This window comes from Solea solea, chromosome 10, assembly GCF_958295425.1.
Source record: "Solea solea chromosome 10, fSolSol10.1, whole genome shotgun sequence".
Classification (NCBI taxonomy): domain Eukaryota; kingdom Metazoa; phylum Chordata; class Actinopteri; order Pleuronectiformes; family Soleidae; genus Solea; species Solea solea.
The window spans coordinates 16692322-16709233 of NC_081143.1; the positions used below are offsets into that span (position 1 = coordinate 16692322).

General features: G+C 40.1%; 2 protein-coding genes across 5 annotated transcripts in view; both read right to left on the reverse strand.

The window, feature by feature from the left end:
• Positions 1–100: 100 nt before the first annotated feature.
• On the reverse strand, positions 101–14414 carry map2k7 (mitogen-activated protein kinase kinase 7). 2 transcript variants are annotated; one of them, XM_058640147.1, is made up of 13 exons: positions 14331–14414; positions 13377–13553; positions 10423–10470; positions 7201–7345; positions 6143–6209; positions 5035–5148; positions 3928–4047; positions 3708–3815; positions 3436–3615; positions 3203–3283; positions 2536–2678; positions 2405–2450; positions 101–2236 (listed from the first exon to the last, which is right to left on the reverse strand). In XM_058640147.1, the coding sequence occupies exons 2-13, from the start codon at positions 13498–13500 to the stop codon at positions 2093–2095; spliced, it is 1320 nt and encodes a 439-aa protein (XP_058496130.1). In that variant the 5' UTR covers positions 13501–13553; positions 14331–14414; the 3' UTR covers positions 101–2092. The 2 variants fall into 2 exon arrangements, with proteins under 2 accessions (XP_058496130.1, XP_058496131.1); XM_058640148.1 differs by lacking the exon at positions 10423–10470 and having other exon boundaries at positions 14331–14413.
• Positions 14415–15627: 1213 nt separating this feature from the next.
• pkn1a (protein kinase N1a) overlaps positions 15628–16912 on the reverse strand; it is a 45678-nt gene continuing 44393 nt past the window's right edge. For all 3 annotated transcript variants that reach the window (XM_058640940.1, XM_058640939.1, XM_058640941.1), the window contains exon 23: positions 15628–16899. In XM_058640940.1, coding sequence (XP_058496923.1) covers positions 16696–16899 — 204 coding nt within the window. In that variant the 3' untranslated portion in view covers positions 15628–16695. The remainder of the gene's footprint in view (positions 16900–16912) is intronic.

A 16912-nucleotide genomic window follows, 5' to 3' on the forward strand; every position in this document is an offset into this window, starting at 1 on the left:
TTTTCCCTGACATTTCATTTCCACTCGTCTTCTTTGCCATCTAAACAACATTCCCAGATTTCTCACTATCTGACACTTCACAGTTTCTTTGCTCCTTAAATGCCACTCCTCAGGTCCCAGTGTCTAGCAGTGATTTGGTTCAGTGCATGACATGAAGTGTGGGAGTTTTGAGTGTGCACGACTGGCAGGCTTTGGCAGTGTCCATTTAACTAGGGGAGGCATTGGGAATCAGGTCACTCAATCTCTGTAAACCTGTACTCATAAACTGCATATTTACATGGCAGCTTTAAACAGATCGCATTCACTGTAATCTTTACAATCCTCTAGTTCGTGAGTCTCAATGTCTAATTAACGGAAGGTCACTTGTCAGGTTGTAGTGGGGCATCATTGTGTCTGGTCAATCTTAATTTGCCTTTGCTTAATCACTTGTTAGGTTTTCAAAAGTTTGGCCTGGGGTAAAAACTACACATGTAAAATTATGACCCTGAGAATCAGCAAAACAAAATATTTTCGAACACTATCTACTGTACTGAGAGGACAAAATATAAGTCTGACAGACAAACACCAAGACAAATAAAAATGAACAAAACACAGATGTGCTGGTGTCATTTAACAATTATTAATGTAGGTGTGCACCAAGTTAGCTGAAACCCATGCTCTAAAATCACTTACCCTAAGACTTTTCCGTGGTTTTGTACAGTCTGAAATTCTCACAGACACAGGTCTAAATCTGTCAGCCTCCATCAGCAACAATAACCTACACACACCCTTTGGTCTGGAAACTGTGGAGTCTTACGTCACACTAAACAGCAGAGGTGGACAAAGAGAGGTGGACAACGACAAAGAGGTAGACAAACGGAGAGTGAAGTAAAGAAATACTCCACAGGTAAGAGGATCTACATCGTTCGTTTCCTTTATACAAGATAAGCTCCTGTTCTTAGCCTTCTCAACGTAAAAGCACTCTGCTCCCACTTTTTACTTCCAAACCTCTCTTCGTCCTCACACCAGTAACAGTAAATAAGTCTCACACCCTCAGCTTTGTCTCCGAAAATACTTAAAAATGTTCTATCCCTCCATATCATGTAGTGCTCTCTTCTAACTCAATGTGAATACACACACAAAAATATATAAGCGGCTCATACTCGATATCATACTAGAATGCAACACTAATTTTTTTGTAATTCTTTTTCATTTCGTTTTTCCAATTATGCAGGTGAATACAATGACGACGATTCTAAACATAGTTAATATCAAACGTAATGAGACTAATATTTCTGTTAACAAAAAAATATTAACTAACGGATTAATTTGTTCTCAGTTGTGTTAGAGCAGTAGTGTGAAGATGATTGAAATGACAAGCAAGAAATCGCTTACTTACAGAAACAACTAGTGATTGGACACACACACACACACTAACACAGAGATAATAGAAACACCTGAAGAACAATAATTGCACTGGACTTTGCTGTGTCCTCTATAAAATGTATGTACAAGAGTGATTCATGTTTGCTAATGTAGCAGATGCTTTGTTCCAGTGTGTAGTGACTACTCTGTTGACCAATCCAAAGGCTTGGATCGATGCTCTTGAGACAAGCGTTGTCTAATGAAACTAGTGAAAAGTGGAAGGAAATGTATAAACACACAGTGGATAGACACACATTTGTATTAAAGTCAATGTGAGTGTGTAAGAGTGATGTATTCTGTGATGTGACGTGGTATGATAGTGTAACAGTGGGTAAACAAAAGACGCCAACTACAGTGTCGGCCCTTTTCTGCTCCCTACTCCTCTGTCTGCCTGTCCAGATTCAATGTAAGAAAAAAAAACAAGCAAACCCATGCCATCTATCCATCCATGAGTCCATCTCTTCATCCATCATTCCATCTGTCCATCCAGAGACCTCCATCGAGTTTCCCGTAGCTTCCTCCTACTTTTGCAGGTTCCCCGGTGGACAGATGGACAGGTGGGCCCGAGTCTAACACTAGTCTTAGCTGATGATGCTGGGCTAGACTAGAACAGACCGAGTCTGGGCTTGGCAAAGCTAAAGCTAGGCTAAACTAGCGTATGGCTAAGCTAACGCCCGGCGGGGCTAGGCTACCTACTGAAGAGTGAGTGGAGCTGATGCTGATGGCTGTAACACTGGCTGCTGCGAGGCGACTCGGTGCGTTCCATCACCGTCTGAAACCAACCGGCAACGTCTACCTCCAGCACCTCGTAACGCCGGATGAAATTATGCTCCTGGGTGACGGAACACACACACACACACAAGACACAGACACAGACACACACACACACACACACACACACACACACACACACACACACACGACAAAGGCAGAAAGTTCAGTTACAATTTAGGTAATTCTGTTTATTCTGACAATTTCTCATTAATGCCTTGTGACCTACCAGCAGCCGGTGATATTTTGGCCTTTTTCTGTGATCCTTTGTGAGGCTGAGAAGAGATATGCGCATGAAAAAGCCAGACTGCAATATATGAATTTGAATATAATCACTTGCAAAGAGTGTTTTGAACTCACCAGTCTTTGACGAAGGACTGGAAGTCGAGGGAGAAGCCCATACCGAGAGGCAGCAGAGGAGGATCTTCCTGCAGCACTTTGGTCAAAACCTCAAAGTCTGTCTTGCAGTTCTTGTATGGAAACTGTCCCGTAGCCAGCTCCACCTACAGAGACACAACTAGCCTTTAAATTTGACCTAATTTTAGTTTTGACTATTGGTTATTAATATAATAAATATAGAATAAGAAGAAACATAGGAATAGTCACTTAACAGGCCCAAATCATGGCAAACATTTTAACAGGCCACAGTGGAAAAAGAGAAAAACAATCTGTATGGTTTCATGGCGTTATATGTACTTTAGGTTTGCTATATGCTATAGCTTTGCTTTATGGACGCTGTCACTTTGCGCCGCAATGTTCCTCCAGCAGCTCGAACAGACAAACAAGCCAAAGCATGTATTTCACCTTTTAAGATAAAATTATCTTTCCTTCGTTCCATAATAGGGTCATTTGCAAATGTCAAAAAAACGCATGTCAAAATTAAGTGTTAGAGATTAGGTATATTGTAGTAGAGTTACCACACAAAAAAAACCAAACACCACACAAATCTTGTGGAACCCTTTGACTGGTCATAAACACCCAGACTGACACTCCTCTTATATACGGTGATAAATGATGACAAAATTACCAGAGAGATGCCAAGGCTCCAAACATCTGCTCGGATGTCATAGTCAGGTTTGGTGGGATCAGGTGGGTCTATTCTCTCAGGCTACAGGATAAAAGACAACAGCCAAATCAGTGGTTCTATCACACACAAATTATACCTTTGCAAACATACAGTATACTGTGTTTGTAAAATTACAACAGGAAAGTGACTTTGTTCAAATTGTTTTGAGTGTACATGTTTGTGTTTTCACTCACTGCCATGTATGCGGCACAGCCAGCACTGCGGGTCTTGGCCTTGGAGTCAACGAGGCGTCCACTGATGCCAAAATCACAAAGTTTGATCTGACCTTTAGCATCCAGGAGGATGTTTGAGGGTTTGACGTCCCGGTGGATGACACCGTGCTTCTCTTTTAGGTACTGCAACGCTTTCACAATCTGGAGCGGAAACGCACAGAACAAGACCAAACAGTGAGAACTAAACAATCAAAATAGCACTTTGTATGTGTGTGCGCGTTTCTTCCACTTACAGCTACTGTCATTTTTCCTAAGATCCGCTCTGGGATGGGGCCCTGGATTCTCTTCTTCAGCTTCTCTGCACATGTTCCCATTAGCTCCATGGCAATGAATACATCCGTCTGTACATGTACACACACACACACACAGACACATGTCCAGCTTTTACCAGTTCAGAAAGTGAGTTAAGTGACATTCAAATGTAGAAGTGAGTGAAGCATTATAGAGACACACGTTGGTAACTATGGCACCGTAGCACTGGATGATGTAAGGACAGTCGTGACTTTTCAGCACCACATCCAGGTCCATCAGAATCCTCTTGTTCTCGTCCTTGTTTCCTGTGCGACGCATTTGCTGATGACACACATGGACACACACTAAGATTCATGCTAGCATCTCAATGTATAAAGTACAAGTTAAGAAACACACCATTTGGAAATCCCAAGACTCTTCCGATAACCTGACTGACTGCCTAATTATTACACAGCGCAGACAGCTACAATTAAGTCAGCTCATAAACAGGAGGGTTGTTATTACTGCCACTGTGTTGGTAAACTAGCCACAATTAATGCACAGCAGAAAACGTGTCTGAGCTGAGGTGAAAATCACGCTCCTACTGTGTTTGATCATGCTATGAGATGTGAGTTTGTGGCTCTGTGGTCGTAGCAGGGGAAAGTTGTGAGAAAATGTAACAAATATACTATATATACTGTATTTTTATTAGAATGCGCTTCCAAATACTAATAAAAGTGAAGTTCTTTTTTAGATAATATAGTTATATTTAATGAAATTCAGAATGTATTCATTTCAATGTCTATGTTTCTCCCTAGAGCAACTGCTTTTAGCTCAATCTTTTACATAAAACTAATAATAATTAAATAAACAAAAACAATAAACTTATGACAGGGAAGACAAGGGTATTCAGCTATTTTACATCTAAAACAAATGAAAATGGAGATTTCATTTCACAGAAAATAGGCTGAATCAGATCAGTAATATCTCTAGCCTATAGATGTCTGTTAGATTCCTTTCAGCCACACTGGCTACGCCTGCAAAATTCACCTGTGTAACAAGAGCGACTGATTTCTAGACAGAATCTGTTCAATAGAGCACATGTTCTTCAGCCAAAGCAATTACATCTTTTGTATTTTAGACGCGCGAATAGATATTTGCAGATAATTTCATCCTGGTGACAGATGCTTCGTGGCTGTTTGTGAATATACCAGGCTCATCGTCTGATGAAAGCATGAAGCTGGATCCTGAGCACACTCGGGCTAATGCGGGATAAGATGTAGCTGGTTGTGTGAGACCTGTTAACAAGTAAGAGCAGCGGGGTCTTACTTTGACAGCAATGACATGGCCCGTCTTCTTGAATCGCACTTTGAAGACCTGTCCACATGTGCCACTGCCAATCTCCCCCTCACTGATCAGGTCTGTCACCTCTGCTGGATACCGCTGTGGACGCACAAACACATCAACTGAAAAGATTGTAGGTCCTGCACAACTAATTTTGACAGGTTAAACAGTTAACTGAAGATTATTTGTTGTGTACCATATGGACACAGTTAACTCTTCTGAGGAATGATTTGGTGTGTAAATAAACAGCTTCCCCATGGACCACGGCTGAGAATGCCAGCACACAGTGAGAAGAAACACAATTTCCATGCATAATAGAAGTTAAATCATTGTTGATTCAAATACTGTGAGTAAAAGCTCACTGAGTGCATGATGCAGCAACCCCTCAGGGCTAATGAGGGGAGGTAAAAACAATCTGGAGTGCAGAGTTGAGTCATATGAACTTCTCAAGCTTCTTTAAAGTCAGATTGATTTTTATCTTAGTCACATAGAAAAAATGTCAGAAAGAGCTGTAGTTTTATTGATTGCTGCTCAAAACACTGAAGAGATAAGTCCAGCTTATTCAATGTTTTTACTATCAAGTTTGATTTTATTGTCCAGCCCTCCAGCTAAAGTCCCACAAAAATACAAAACTGACATTTTGTATTTTCCTTATCTCTCAATTTACTTAATGGTTCCAACAGAAAAGAAAATGTCCTGCTGTTTGTACCAAACCATTCTCAAAAAGGAGTAAAGGAATTTGCAGGGGACTATTTCCTTCCATGAAATAACACAACCAGTATTTATTGCACATAAATACAGCAGCAGGACAGTGAATGAGGGATCCACACAAAGTAAATTCCTGTTCACACAACGATGGTAATGAAAAAACCTGCAGTGCAAAAGTGAGACATATGTGATTTGATTTTTGACTACAGCAGATCTCTGTGACACAGGAATAAGCCGGCATGCTCATTGCTGCATTTGACAATAAGGAAAATAAAGATAGAATAATACTATACATACAACCTCACATCCTGCTTTTCAGGTACAATATTGATGGCATGAACCGGATTATGGAATTCGGGTGAATTAACATGTGTGGAAAGCTCACCTGACCATCGATCTTCAGGTATCCTGTCTGTTTCATGATCTCCTGAAGTTTTTGGTCAATCTCTGCACTGTGGGAAGACAAGAATGCACATGGTCATGGGGTGTAACTGCCACATGAAGGATATTTTTTTTTAGTACCAGACATCCATGAAAAGAGCCTTCATAGGCTCTATGAAGTGGAGGCTGTTTGTCTCTGTACACCTCATCAACCCAAACTCTCTGCATGTTCACTTGCTCTTCTTCAATTGCTCATTCATACAGGTTAGCAGCCAGCATTTGTGTTACCGTGTGTGGTCATAACAATCTCGTGTGTTCAAAAAATCTTGTAGCACATCACATCAAGGACAAAATACTCCGGTTTTTGTCTCTGGTTTATTTTGGCTCACGTCACAAACAAACACCTACGCATTTCAGCACATAACCTTCATCAGAGCTTTAATATTGTGCAGGTTTAAGTTGCCATTATACACGAGGGCAGAGAAAGTCCACAGTTGAAGGTGGGCAAGGACCAATTACCAACAACCCCACCACATTCAGTCTGAGACTCCACAAACTCCACTCTGGCTATTCATCACTAACTCAAAATAAGCAAACACAAGTCTTTAACTGATAATCTTAACTCGGGCAATACAGATTTGGTAATTGTGCCTGGTGCAATAATACAATTAATGCAAAATCATTTAACCATCCTCACCTATTTGTAAATTTATAAACTGCAACTTAACATGGTAACGTGACCCTGTGGAACCAAACGCCCCCTTAAACAACAAATCTCTAAGCACAGTAACTGTAATCCATACAAGTAACATGGATTATGCAATTGCAAAAAATGTCACTTTATGCTATGCTATGTATCATTTTCCATTATGGTTTCTACATTTTAAATTTAATTTAATTTTGAACATTTAAAATGATATTGTTAAGGTGTTAAATAGCAGACAGTGATTTGATTATATGCTATTGGACTGATTTCTGATTATTAAATGTTCCTACGTTACAGAAAAAATTTAATGTTCTGATTTAGTATTGCGGTTGCACATATACTGAAAGTCAACATACTTCTCTAGACTCTTCTGTAGGCCATATGGAGGTGTGGGCAGGGTGAGCATGTGTCGCGGGCGGCTGGGGTAGGGGTGGTGCTGTGGCGAACTCTCTGAAGACGATGAACGACTGCCTCCGTCGTTGGCCAGTGGCAGTTGAAGTGCTGGGTAGGGATGGTGGGGACAAGACACATTAGACAGAGACTCAAGAAGAAGATGTGTGTGTTTTACACCAGAGGCCAGCATGCCAGAGAGTGTAAGATCATGGCTATGTTTATTCATGCATTCAATGAATCCCTTATTTTAGTAATTGTATGCTGATGTGCACATGTAGAAGTGGTGATAATGCATTATTAATTTATGAGTGAATTTTGCCCTTTGTTTGGTAAATTTGCATTTCATTTATCCTTCCTGAAAACTGTCCTTCAGACTGTTTCGCACTGAAGTGTCCGGACCCCGGACCGAAATGAACGTCATCTATTATATCACGGGTCATATCGTCTAAAAATGATTTTCTAATTAGTTGCATGGAGTAGAAAGGAAACTGACCTTGGCGAGGTCAAAGAATCCTTATCTATGCCCTGTGTATTATTTAAACAGCATGTGAACTAACAGCTTTGTTTTTTTGGTGTTTTTTTTCCGCTGATGTCCCAAACCAATGTCAAAACAAACAGTTTATCTCCGAGCAAAAGCAACACTACTCTCAGGCAGAGAGACGGCACAGTGTTAGCCCACAGCTCGGGAGGTACAACAGTCCACAGGCTGGTTTTGAAAGAAAACTACAGTTTATTAAAAGTTTAGTTTCTTAAACCAATGCCAGCAAAACTAAAGTGTGATCTCAGCAAACAGCAGGGCATCAGTTTATATAGAAGTAAAAACAAATTTTCAATTTGTAATGCATTCAGGAACCAATAAGTTGATGTGTATGAAAAGTTTGCGATGGACATTGTGGTCATTGCGCTTTTCACCTTAGTTTTCTGCAACCGTTCGCCTCTGTTACCCAATAGGACATCTTTTAAGTGAAGTTATAACCGATAAATCTGACGGATTATTAAAATAAATAAAACCTAACTAATGATAAACTGTAGTTTGTTGTAAAAGGCAATGTTATCCACACAAAGCCACACAGTCTACTAATACACATCAATAACTTAATAACAATATAGTAAATACCGATCAAGTAACTGGCACCGATATTGAAATGGAAGATGCAACATGCCTCTGGTCCCTGTTAAATACAGGAGTAAATCATGCATGAACAGACATGTTTAAACTCTGATGGCCTTGTAGTAACAGTTGTGTGTGTGCAAGATTGGTGATTATTTAGTGCTTAATTTTATACTTTTTGTCCGTCACATTAGTAACGTCAAAAACATGTTCAACAACAGCCTGAAAAACATCTCATAGTTCATGCAACTGCATAATTGTGATTGTTTTTGTAGTAGCAGGCTGGCAACTCCTGTGGGACTGCCAGCGGGTGTTTGGATCCATGAGTCACCTGTGAATGGATGAGCCTGTAAACGGAGAATCAGTTAGTGAACGGGAGGAGGAGTTAGTGTGGAGCGGAAGGAAGACACAAGCAGTTTTTGGCACAGATCACATCTCCACAGCTCTGCTGGCTAAAGATGGAGGCACGGGACGATACGGCTGACAGGCAGACAGGGCAAGGAGAGGGGAGAGAGATATTGCAGGCACTGTTGCACTGCCTCCTGCTCACAGAGTGCTGCTGCAACTGGAAGGCGGAGGAGGAGAGAGGGATGCCAGAGGATGAATAATAGACAAATAACATCAAACAGTCTGTGAGAAAGAAAAAGAGGTGAGAACTACACAGTACAGAGTAAGCTGGAATTCAGTTGGTCAGTCAGACTCGGACAGGAAGGAGTATCTTCAGTCGTTACACACAGACACAAGAGAGACGGAGAAAAGCCAGAGTGTTGACAGGACTCCTGCAGACAGACCAGTGGGGATGCTGAATGAAAGACTGTGTCAAACAAAACACAACCCAAACCATTGTGCCGTGCAGGAAAGCCACATGCACCGTGATTCTCTGCCTCCAGCAAAACAAAGGTTAATCATCTGACACATGTCAACACACATGGATACACTGTGAACATCAACACAAACCAACACTGCCCTGCCACTGGCACAGACACACACAGCCAGAGAGGAGAAGGGATGGAAAGATGGAGCAAGGATGTGATTTGAGAGGAGGTGTAAATAAATGGTCAGCTAAAATATCAGTACTGGTCAGGGACTGGTTTCACAAACATGGATTAAACTTTTACCCCGCAGAGGAAATTCTCATTCAGTTGCAAATCTTCCAGGCCACTGGTGTGAGTTAGAGGGTAGGGGATTAAATGTGTGAGTGACAGAGAATATGTGTGTGTGTGTCAGGGAGATGATTTTTGAATTACAAAGTCAGCATGCTTAAAAATTGTGGCTGTAATCCACAATGAAAATAAACTTTACTTCACCTTTACTGAGTGGCATGAATTCAAACTCCTATTTGACTAACAATAAGACAATCTCTTGGATCCAATTAAAACAGAATGTGCCTAAATTCACCAGAGAAAGGAAACCAGAAATACATGTACTTGAACACACTGCATTTCAGATGCTTTGGTGAAGTGATTGTCTTCTCAAGAGAAAAGTTTAGTTTGTTTGTGCTCTCCATCATCAACAAAAAACAACATCACTGTTCTTCTGATGAGCAGAAAGGGCATGGATACAAGCTGTGCACACAGCACCCTCTGCTGGACAAGTTGGTGATTACTTCAAACTATCCAATGTGCTCCTGGGCAGGATATTTACATATATAACAGATTTTTAAGATTTGTGTTTGAATTATCACCTACAACTGCGCTTATTTTGTCAAATTCTGTAAAAAATTTCAAAAATAGCTCTGTGAAAATTCTGTTTCATAACCAAGCGAAATTGGAAATATATCAAACTGAATCAATATCAAATCAATGACAAATCAATCGCTATACCCAGCCCTAAAAATCAAAGTAAGGTACACATTAGTAGTGAGAACCTATAAGACTATACTTGAGCAAAACAAATCAATCTAAATTGGTGAGAATTTAAAGACCTGTCTGTGTTTTTTCACAAAATAGGCATGTCGTGTTTCAAATTTAAGAAAAATATCAGAATGAAAGATGGGTGGGGGTGTATGAGAGGTGAAATTTGGAAAGGAGAAAGAGAAGTGCAGTGGCAGAGAGAGCGATGGATTGAATGATACCTGCACGCTGGGAAGGGGCTGGAGCAGGACTGAGCTGGATCACGATGACTAGACGGAGGAAAGAAAATATACACACACACGCACATTACTGCACTGTACTACAGAGACAATCAAACCCCCTGTGCACACACAAACACTCCATCATATAAATAATACCATAGAAAATAAAAAGATTTTTTTGGACTTCTATAACTCACTTATTCACTCGTAAAAGAAAACACACAAATGTGAGCAGTGCATATAGTATAATTCTGCTGGCATTACTCTTTTTCTTACCATCGTCAAATCCTTTTAAAGACCAAAATCACAAACAGTGCATCTCTCGGTACTGTCCTACCCTGCCTGTGGCACTCAGTCGTAAGCTTGCTAATTCCTACTTCAGTTATCTCAAGCATGTTTCTAAAAAAATAGGTCAGACATACATGGCTTCATTGTGAAAAAGTCTCAGTAATGTCGTATACACTGCTGAGCACTGTGGTTTTTACTCAATCACAAGTGAATGATTCTTGGAAACTGTTTTCAAGAGCAGATTATTGCACATTTGATGCTCTGGTGGCAGCATGACAGCAGTGTGGTGAATGTCAACTAGATTTATAATTTGATTACTAACTGCATGGACCTCACTGGTGCCACTTTCTGCAGGGTGGACTGAGGAGAGGAGGGACTGTGGTTGCATTTGAGAATCAGGGGTCTGCTTTGCCTGAATGAATGCAACTAATGATGGAAAAATTGTAACTCTTATGACGTTAAAAACTGAATTTACCATGGATTAGGTATTACAAGGTTGTGTAGTTAACAAAGGGTAGTATCAGTGAAGACACTGATCTGACATTGTGTATCAATGCTTTTCTTGTTTTTGATCAAGAAAGAGAAAAAGGATGATTCTTTGTAAAATGACTTTGGCATTGGTGTTAGTCTTTTCATGGGATTTGTTGGATGTAGAAGATAGACAGAATAACACCAGCCTTCACTTGAAATCATTCACACTTTCAATCTTTTACACAGCTAATATAACTGCAAAATAAAAAGAGGTCAACGTCTCTCAAAACTCATATGTCAGAGATTTGAGTGAGTGACAATCTGTAGGAAAGAACATAAGTCAGTATACAGTGGCGTTACAAGTCCAATATAATTTGCTTGTAATAAAATTAAGTCGTATCTCCATTGCAGTGTTACACATCATTACATGTTAACCTAACAGGCTGTTGACTTTTCTCCTTAAGATGGATCCAGCTGCTTCTTACTACACTGCCTTCACACTCACTGATCACTGTTAAGGGTTGACTCAGTGGGTTGGAGGATAAAGTGGTAGAAAATGGATGGAAGGATGGATGAAGTTGATTCAGTGGATCTGCACCTGACCGCTCCATGTAAAGTTAAAATGTTTATAATGTAGCACCAGCCACCTACTTTTGATGTGATATCAGAATCCAACTTGTAACCAGTTCAATTTTGCAGAGTAAGACACAACACAACCTTCACTGAAGGACTGAATTAACCAAACAGATAAAATGGAATAATAAGTATATATTTACCAAACATTTTAAAGGTTGTTAAAGAAATTATATTAAAGACAGTATGTGAGTTTAGATTGGTGCATAAAACCTTGAAAGGACACACAGAAAAACCAGATTATCACATGTATGTCTCTACTCCAGAGGTAGGTGGGAAAGTTGGTGCATTGATAACAGGCAAATGCAAATAGGTGCAATAGAAGCAGATTCAACAAATAAGGGATAACATGTAGAAACCATGTGACTGAAATTTCACTCCAGAATTTACATTTCACAGCACTGGAAAGTCATTGGACATGAGGAGATATGAGTGGACTGACAAGGAAACCACAACATTCCTTGACTTAGTCAAGTGGAATATACAACTACTAAGTAGTATTACAGATGGAAAAACAGCAGAAATGCTTTCTGATCTCACACTAATCCTTATCCATCTCTTTTTACATCACCGTACTGTAGTGACCCAGACCATAAATGCACCTACTGTTTATCTCAAATAACTAATTCCCCATATCTGCTTAACAGCATATTTGTTAAACACACATAATATGCATTTTCTTTAAATTAGTTTGAATACCTGATAAGCTATTTTTTTCCACACATTATAATAATATTATTATAATATTATAATAATATTATTATAATGTGTGGGGGAAAAAAGTATTCATAAGCAAGCACAGACAAATTATCACTGCACTTGTTACCCAATGAATGAAAGTATATCTCTGTGTTTTTATGTTCATCTACCTTTATATTTTATTTTCTCTATTGCTGTTTTTCCTATCATCAAATTCTTGTTTTTTACGGAAGAAGTTAATTTGTCTTGTTCCATTAGTCCTACTATTACTAAACCTGTTTTAGTACACTGTTAAATAAAAACAAGATGTGATAGCTGGCTCAAATTAGCGGCTGTTTCGACAAGGGTCAAAAGTGGCAGGTAAAAAAATGACTATGCGCAAGACTCATTATTCGTGTCAAACTGTCCAAACGCTTGCGTGAAATGGCAACGTGTATAATAGTCACACAAACAATCTGAAAACCACATCAAATGTTCACTGACGCTGGGCCTGCCACCGACTATCACTCAGTGCGAGCCCGTTAGCCTAGCATGTTTGACAGCCCTGAATCAAAACAGATTTCTTGACGTGACCGCCAGCAACGTTTCTCATGACAGCGCTCCAGCGTTTTTGTCCCATTTTATTTGACCCACGGCAGAAATAGTCCCACTTGACATGTACGTGATTTTACACAAAAACCTTCAGCAAAAGCCGAGTCGGTGTTTGTTTATGTAGCTAGCCTGTTAGCAGGTAGTAGCTAGGAGCAGCATTAACACCCACCCTGCCCCCTCCGCTTCTTCCCTCCCTCCCTCCAGCTCGGAGATCTTTCCCCCTGCAATTCTGGCCGTTACCGACTCCCCGGTCTTCCCCGGCGTATACTCACTAGGCCTGGGACGTGATCGCTGTGGACTCATGTCGATGTTGAGGTCGATTCTCCGGCGAGCTTCTTCATTTTCCTGTTTTAGCTTCTCCTCGATTCGCGACAGCCTCTGTTCCAGCGACGACATCTTGAAAAATTGAGCACCATGTAGTTTCCCAGCAGAGCTCTCGACTCCCCTCTCTGGCAGCAGGCAGACAGACAGGCAAAACACGCACACGCACGCACGCGCACGCACGCACACACACACACACACACACACACACACACACACACAATTTCGAAGTGAGGACACTCACAGACAAGATGCATTCCCCAGCACCTTACCCTAACCTTAACTAACCCTGACCTACACTCAGTTCTAACCCTAACTTTAAAAATGTACTCATTCCCATAGGTGTATAGGTTTTTGGTCCTCACAAATGTACTCATACAAGAACACACATACACACACGTTTTTATACCTTAGTGAGGACACATCATTGACATAACGCATTCCCTAGTCCCTTATCCAAACCTAACCCTGAAGCCCTGAGGATCAGACTAAATAGCTCCACAAGGTCAAAGGGTTTGTTCATTTTTTGGACCACACAATATCTTCAGAAAGGTTAAATTACATTACAGAACCATTTCTAAGTCAAATACAAAAGAACATAAACTACATATAGTAAATCTCATCAGGGGAGAAACATAAAAACAGATATTTGCAGACCCTAATCTCTCCTCTGCTTTCTTTCAACACTGCTGTGAGGTCCTGTTGTCAAACAAACTTTCCCAACATTTTTGTCAGTTTTCTAATCTAAAGCTTGAACAGATGGGGCAAAAATACAGCCAAGGGGAGCTGGTCCCCTCATGTTGCCTTGTGGCAGCAGGCCCGCAGTAATTTTACCTTAAAAAGTGCAATCCACTAAATTAACGCTAATAATCTAATAAAAAAACAAAACATAAAGTGCTTCTTACTTCAGAATCGGTTGGTGTATTTGCTCAGCTACCAATAAACCTTTATCTTCAATCCTGGGATTTACAGTAGCAGCGGCACTCGTTCTTGTTCTATTGCTTTTGACCATATTATCACAAGGTCTTCACCAGCAGATGAGGTTTGCTCAGTTGTCACAGGACAGTCTATTTCACAGGGACACTTCAGAGACAACTGAGCAAACATTTGCTGAGGAGGCTGTACTCGTCACGACCTGGTAGATGGACCCTTGTACTCTGGTCATATGACCAAAATCATGAATTTTCTCCTTAAAAGGGTGAATTTAATGTCTTTCCCCATCAATAAACTAAATGACTTACTGTTTCTGTCTGTGTGGCAAAGCAAAACAAGCACATTTAATTTCAGCTTTGACCCCTGGGAAATAGTGAGGGGTATTTGTTTTCAACTTTCTGGTCAAGTATCCAACTATAATAAATACAAAAGATTTTCCTGAGTAGTTTTCCCCACGACTTCTATCCCTGCTGGGTCCATGGAGCAATTTATCCGAACACTTTCTAATCCAGTTTGAATTATTTAGATTACATTGTTGTTTTGACAAAACAAACACTTTGACAAAATGCCACCCTTCGCTCTGACAAGGTCTGGCAAGCCATTTTCATTAATGACTCATTTCTTGTATTCTTAATTACTTGTTTGTTGGCTCAACATATTATTTTCATAACGATCCAAATAATTATAATCACAATTTTGTATAAAGATGGCAGGACATGATCGTGTTATCCCACTGTGCTTCCACTGAACATTGATCCAACTAAAATGTACTTAATATACACTATAATCAGGTTTTTGTTTTAGTAAAATGCATTTGAGGTGTTGCCGCTGTATATTTTATTGATTTATCTTTCCAGTGTTTGTGCTTGAATGAACACTTAATAGATTTACCCCAGATTTTTCTTTATAAAATAAAGTCTCATGGTCTCCCATGGTTTTGTGATGTCATACACAAAAAAGGTCAAATCTACACTAGCTTCATGACAAGACCCTCCTCTACTAAGACATGGTTGTGTTGAACAGAAATGTTTACCACTGATCATATTGCTCCAACGTTGATCTGTCTGTTCCCTCTATTGATCATGTGCATATAGAAATGCATTGCCAAGAGAAGTTGCCCTCACTGCATGTACCGCCATCCCAATTTTCAAATATTGCTAAGATATGTCAGTTTCAGTTGAACAAAGATGATTTCATCACAATGTTGGAAACCACATGGGTAAATTTAACTCTTAAAAACAGACACTGAATCAAAATGCAAAAGCCGGATGAGCTTTGAAGTCTGCTGTAATTACTTCATGTTCACAAAACTCTGGTAACATATAGATAACAGAAGAAGTGTCTCATCTTTGTTTCTCAAGTGTTAGTGTTCAGTTTGTTTCTTTCATCTTAAAAACTATTAGATAATGCGCTCGCCACATAGCTTTGATGCTGATGGTTGTGTGTGTGTGTGCTACACATGTTTATCAAATCAGGAATAATATCCACGGATAAAAAAACCCAAAACAAAACACATACACATTAACTACATGCATTGATAGTCATTAACTATGACTCGTGAAAAATGTAGGATTGTGTCACGGATGATAAAAACCAAGCAGCACACATTATAAAAAGTGGTTTGTAGACACCCCATGAAAGGTCCACTATAAGACAGTGGTTGTTTACCCCTTAATTAACTTATAATACGTCTAGATTCATGACATGACTGAAAGCCATCATCGTCATCATCCAACTGCTGGGAATAGCTCAACAGTAAAAACGCTTTCACTTACAGATCTTTTTCTCTTTAAAAAAAAGATGTTTCAGTACAGTATTTCTACAGCACGTTGTTATATCTCTTCTAAACACACAAAAATACGCCACTTTTCTCTGGATAAAACACAACAAGTAAAAATGTAAGGCATTGGTATACGAGGCCACAGTGATTGGCCTTCAAACAGTCAGTAAGTACAACGAGCTCGTCCTCTTGCTGTTGCACAGGTGACTACACTGACACAAAAGAGTATTTGAGGAGCCATTGTTTAGCCTAACGTTTTCAAGATACACAAGTCACTGGTGTGTTGTACACTGATCGGAGAGATGAGGGTTTGTGTTCATCCTTCATTTGTGGTACAACGTTGAACCCCGTCATCTGTCCCAACTTTTATTTCCTCAGTTTCTTAAATCTTTAAAACCCTTCACACACAAGACACAGACCAATGTCTCCCAGTCTCACCACATTCATTCACAGTGTAATAAATGGCAGATAAGAACAGTCAGTGGATACTGTCGGCCTGCTCCAACAGTTACTGTCACGGTGTCCTCACAGTTGAGGATCTGCAAGCCAACAGTCCACTAGCAGAGGTCAGAGACATAGTCGAATTCCCGAAAGCTGTCCTGGTCGTTGCGGGAGAGAACACGGGGCTCACGTGGAGGCGTAAGGGTCGGAGGTTCGGCGGTGAACTCCTCGTCAAAATTACTGACATCCTCTTTGCCTCCAATTGAGGGAATGAAGGGAGGAGGGACTTTTCTTTGCAGCAAAGCCTCCCAGTCTACATTCTGTAAAAAGAGG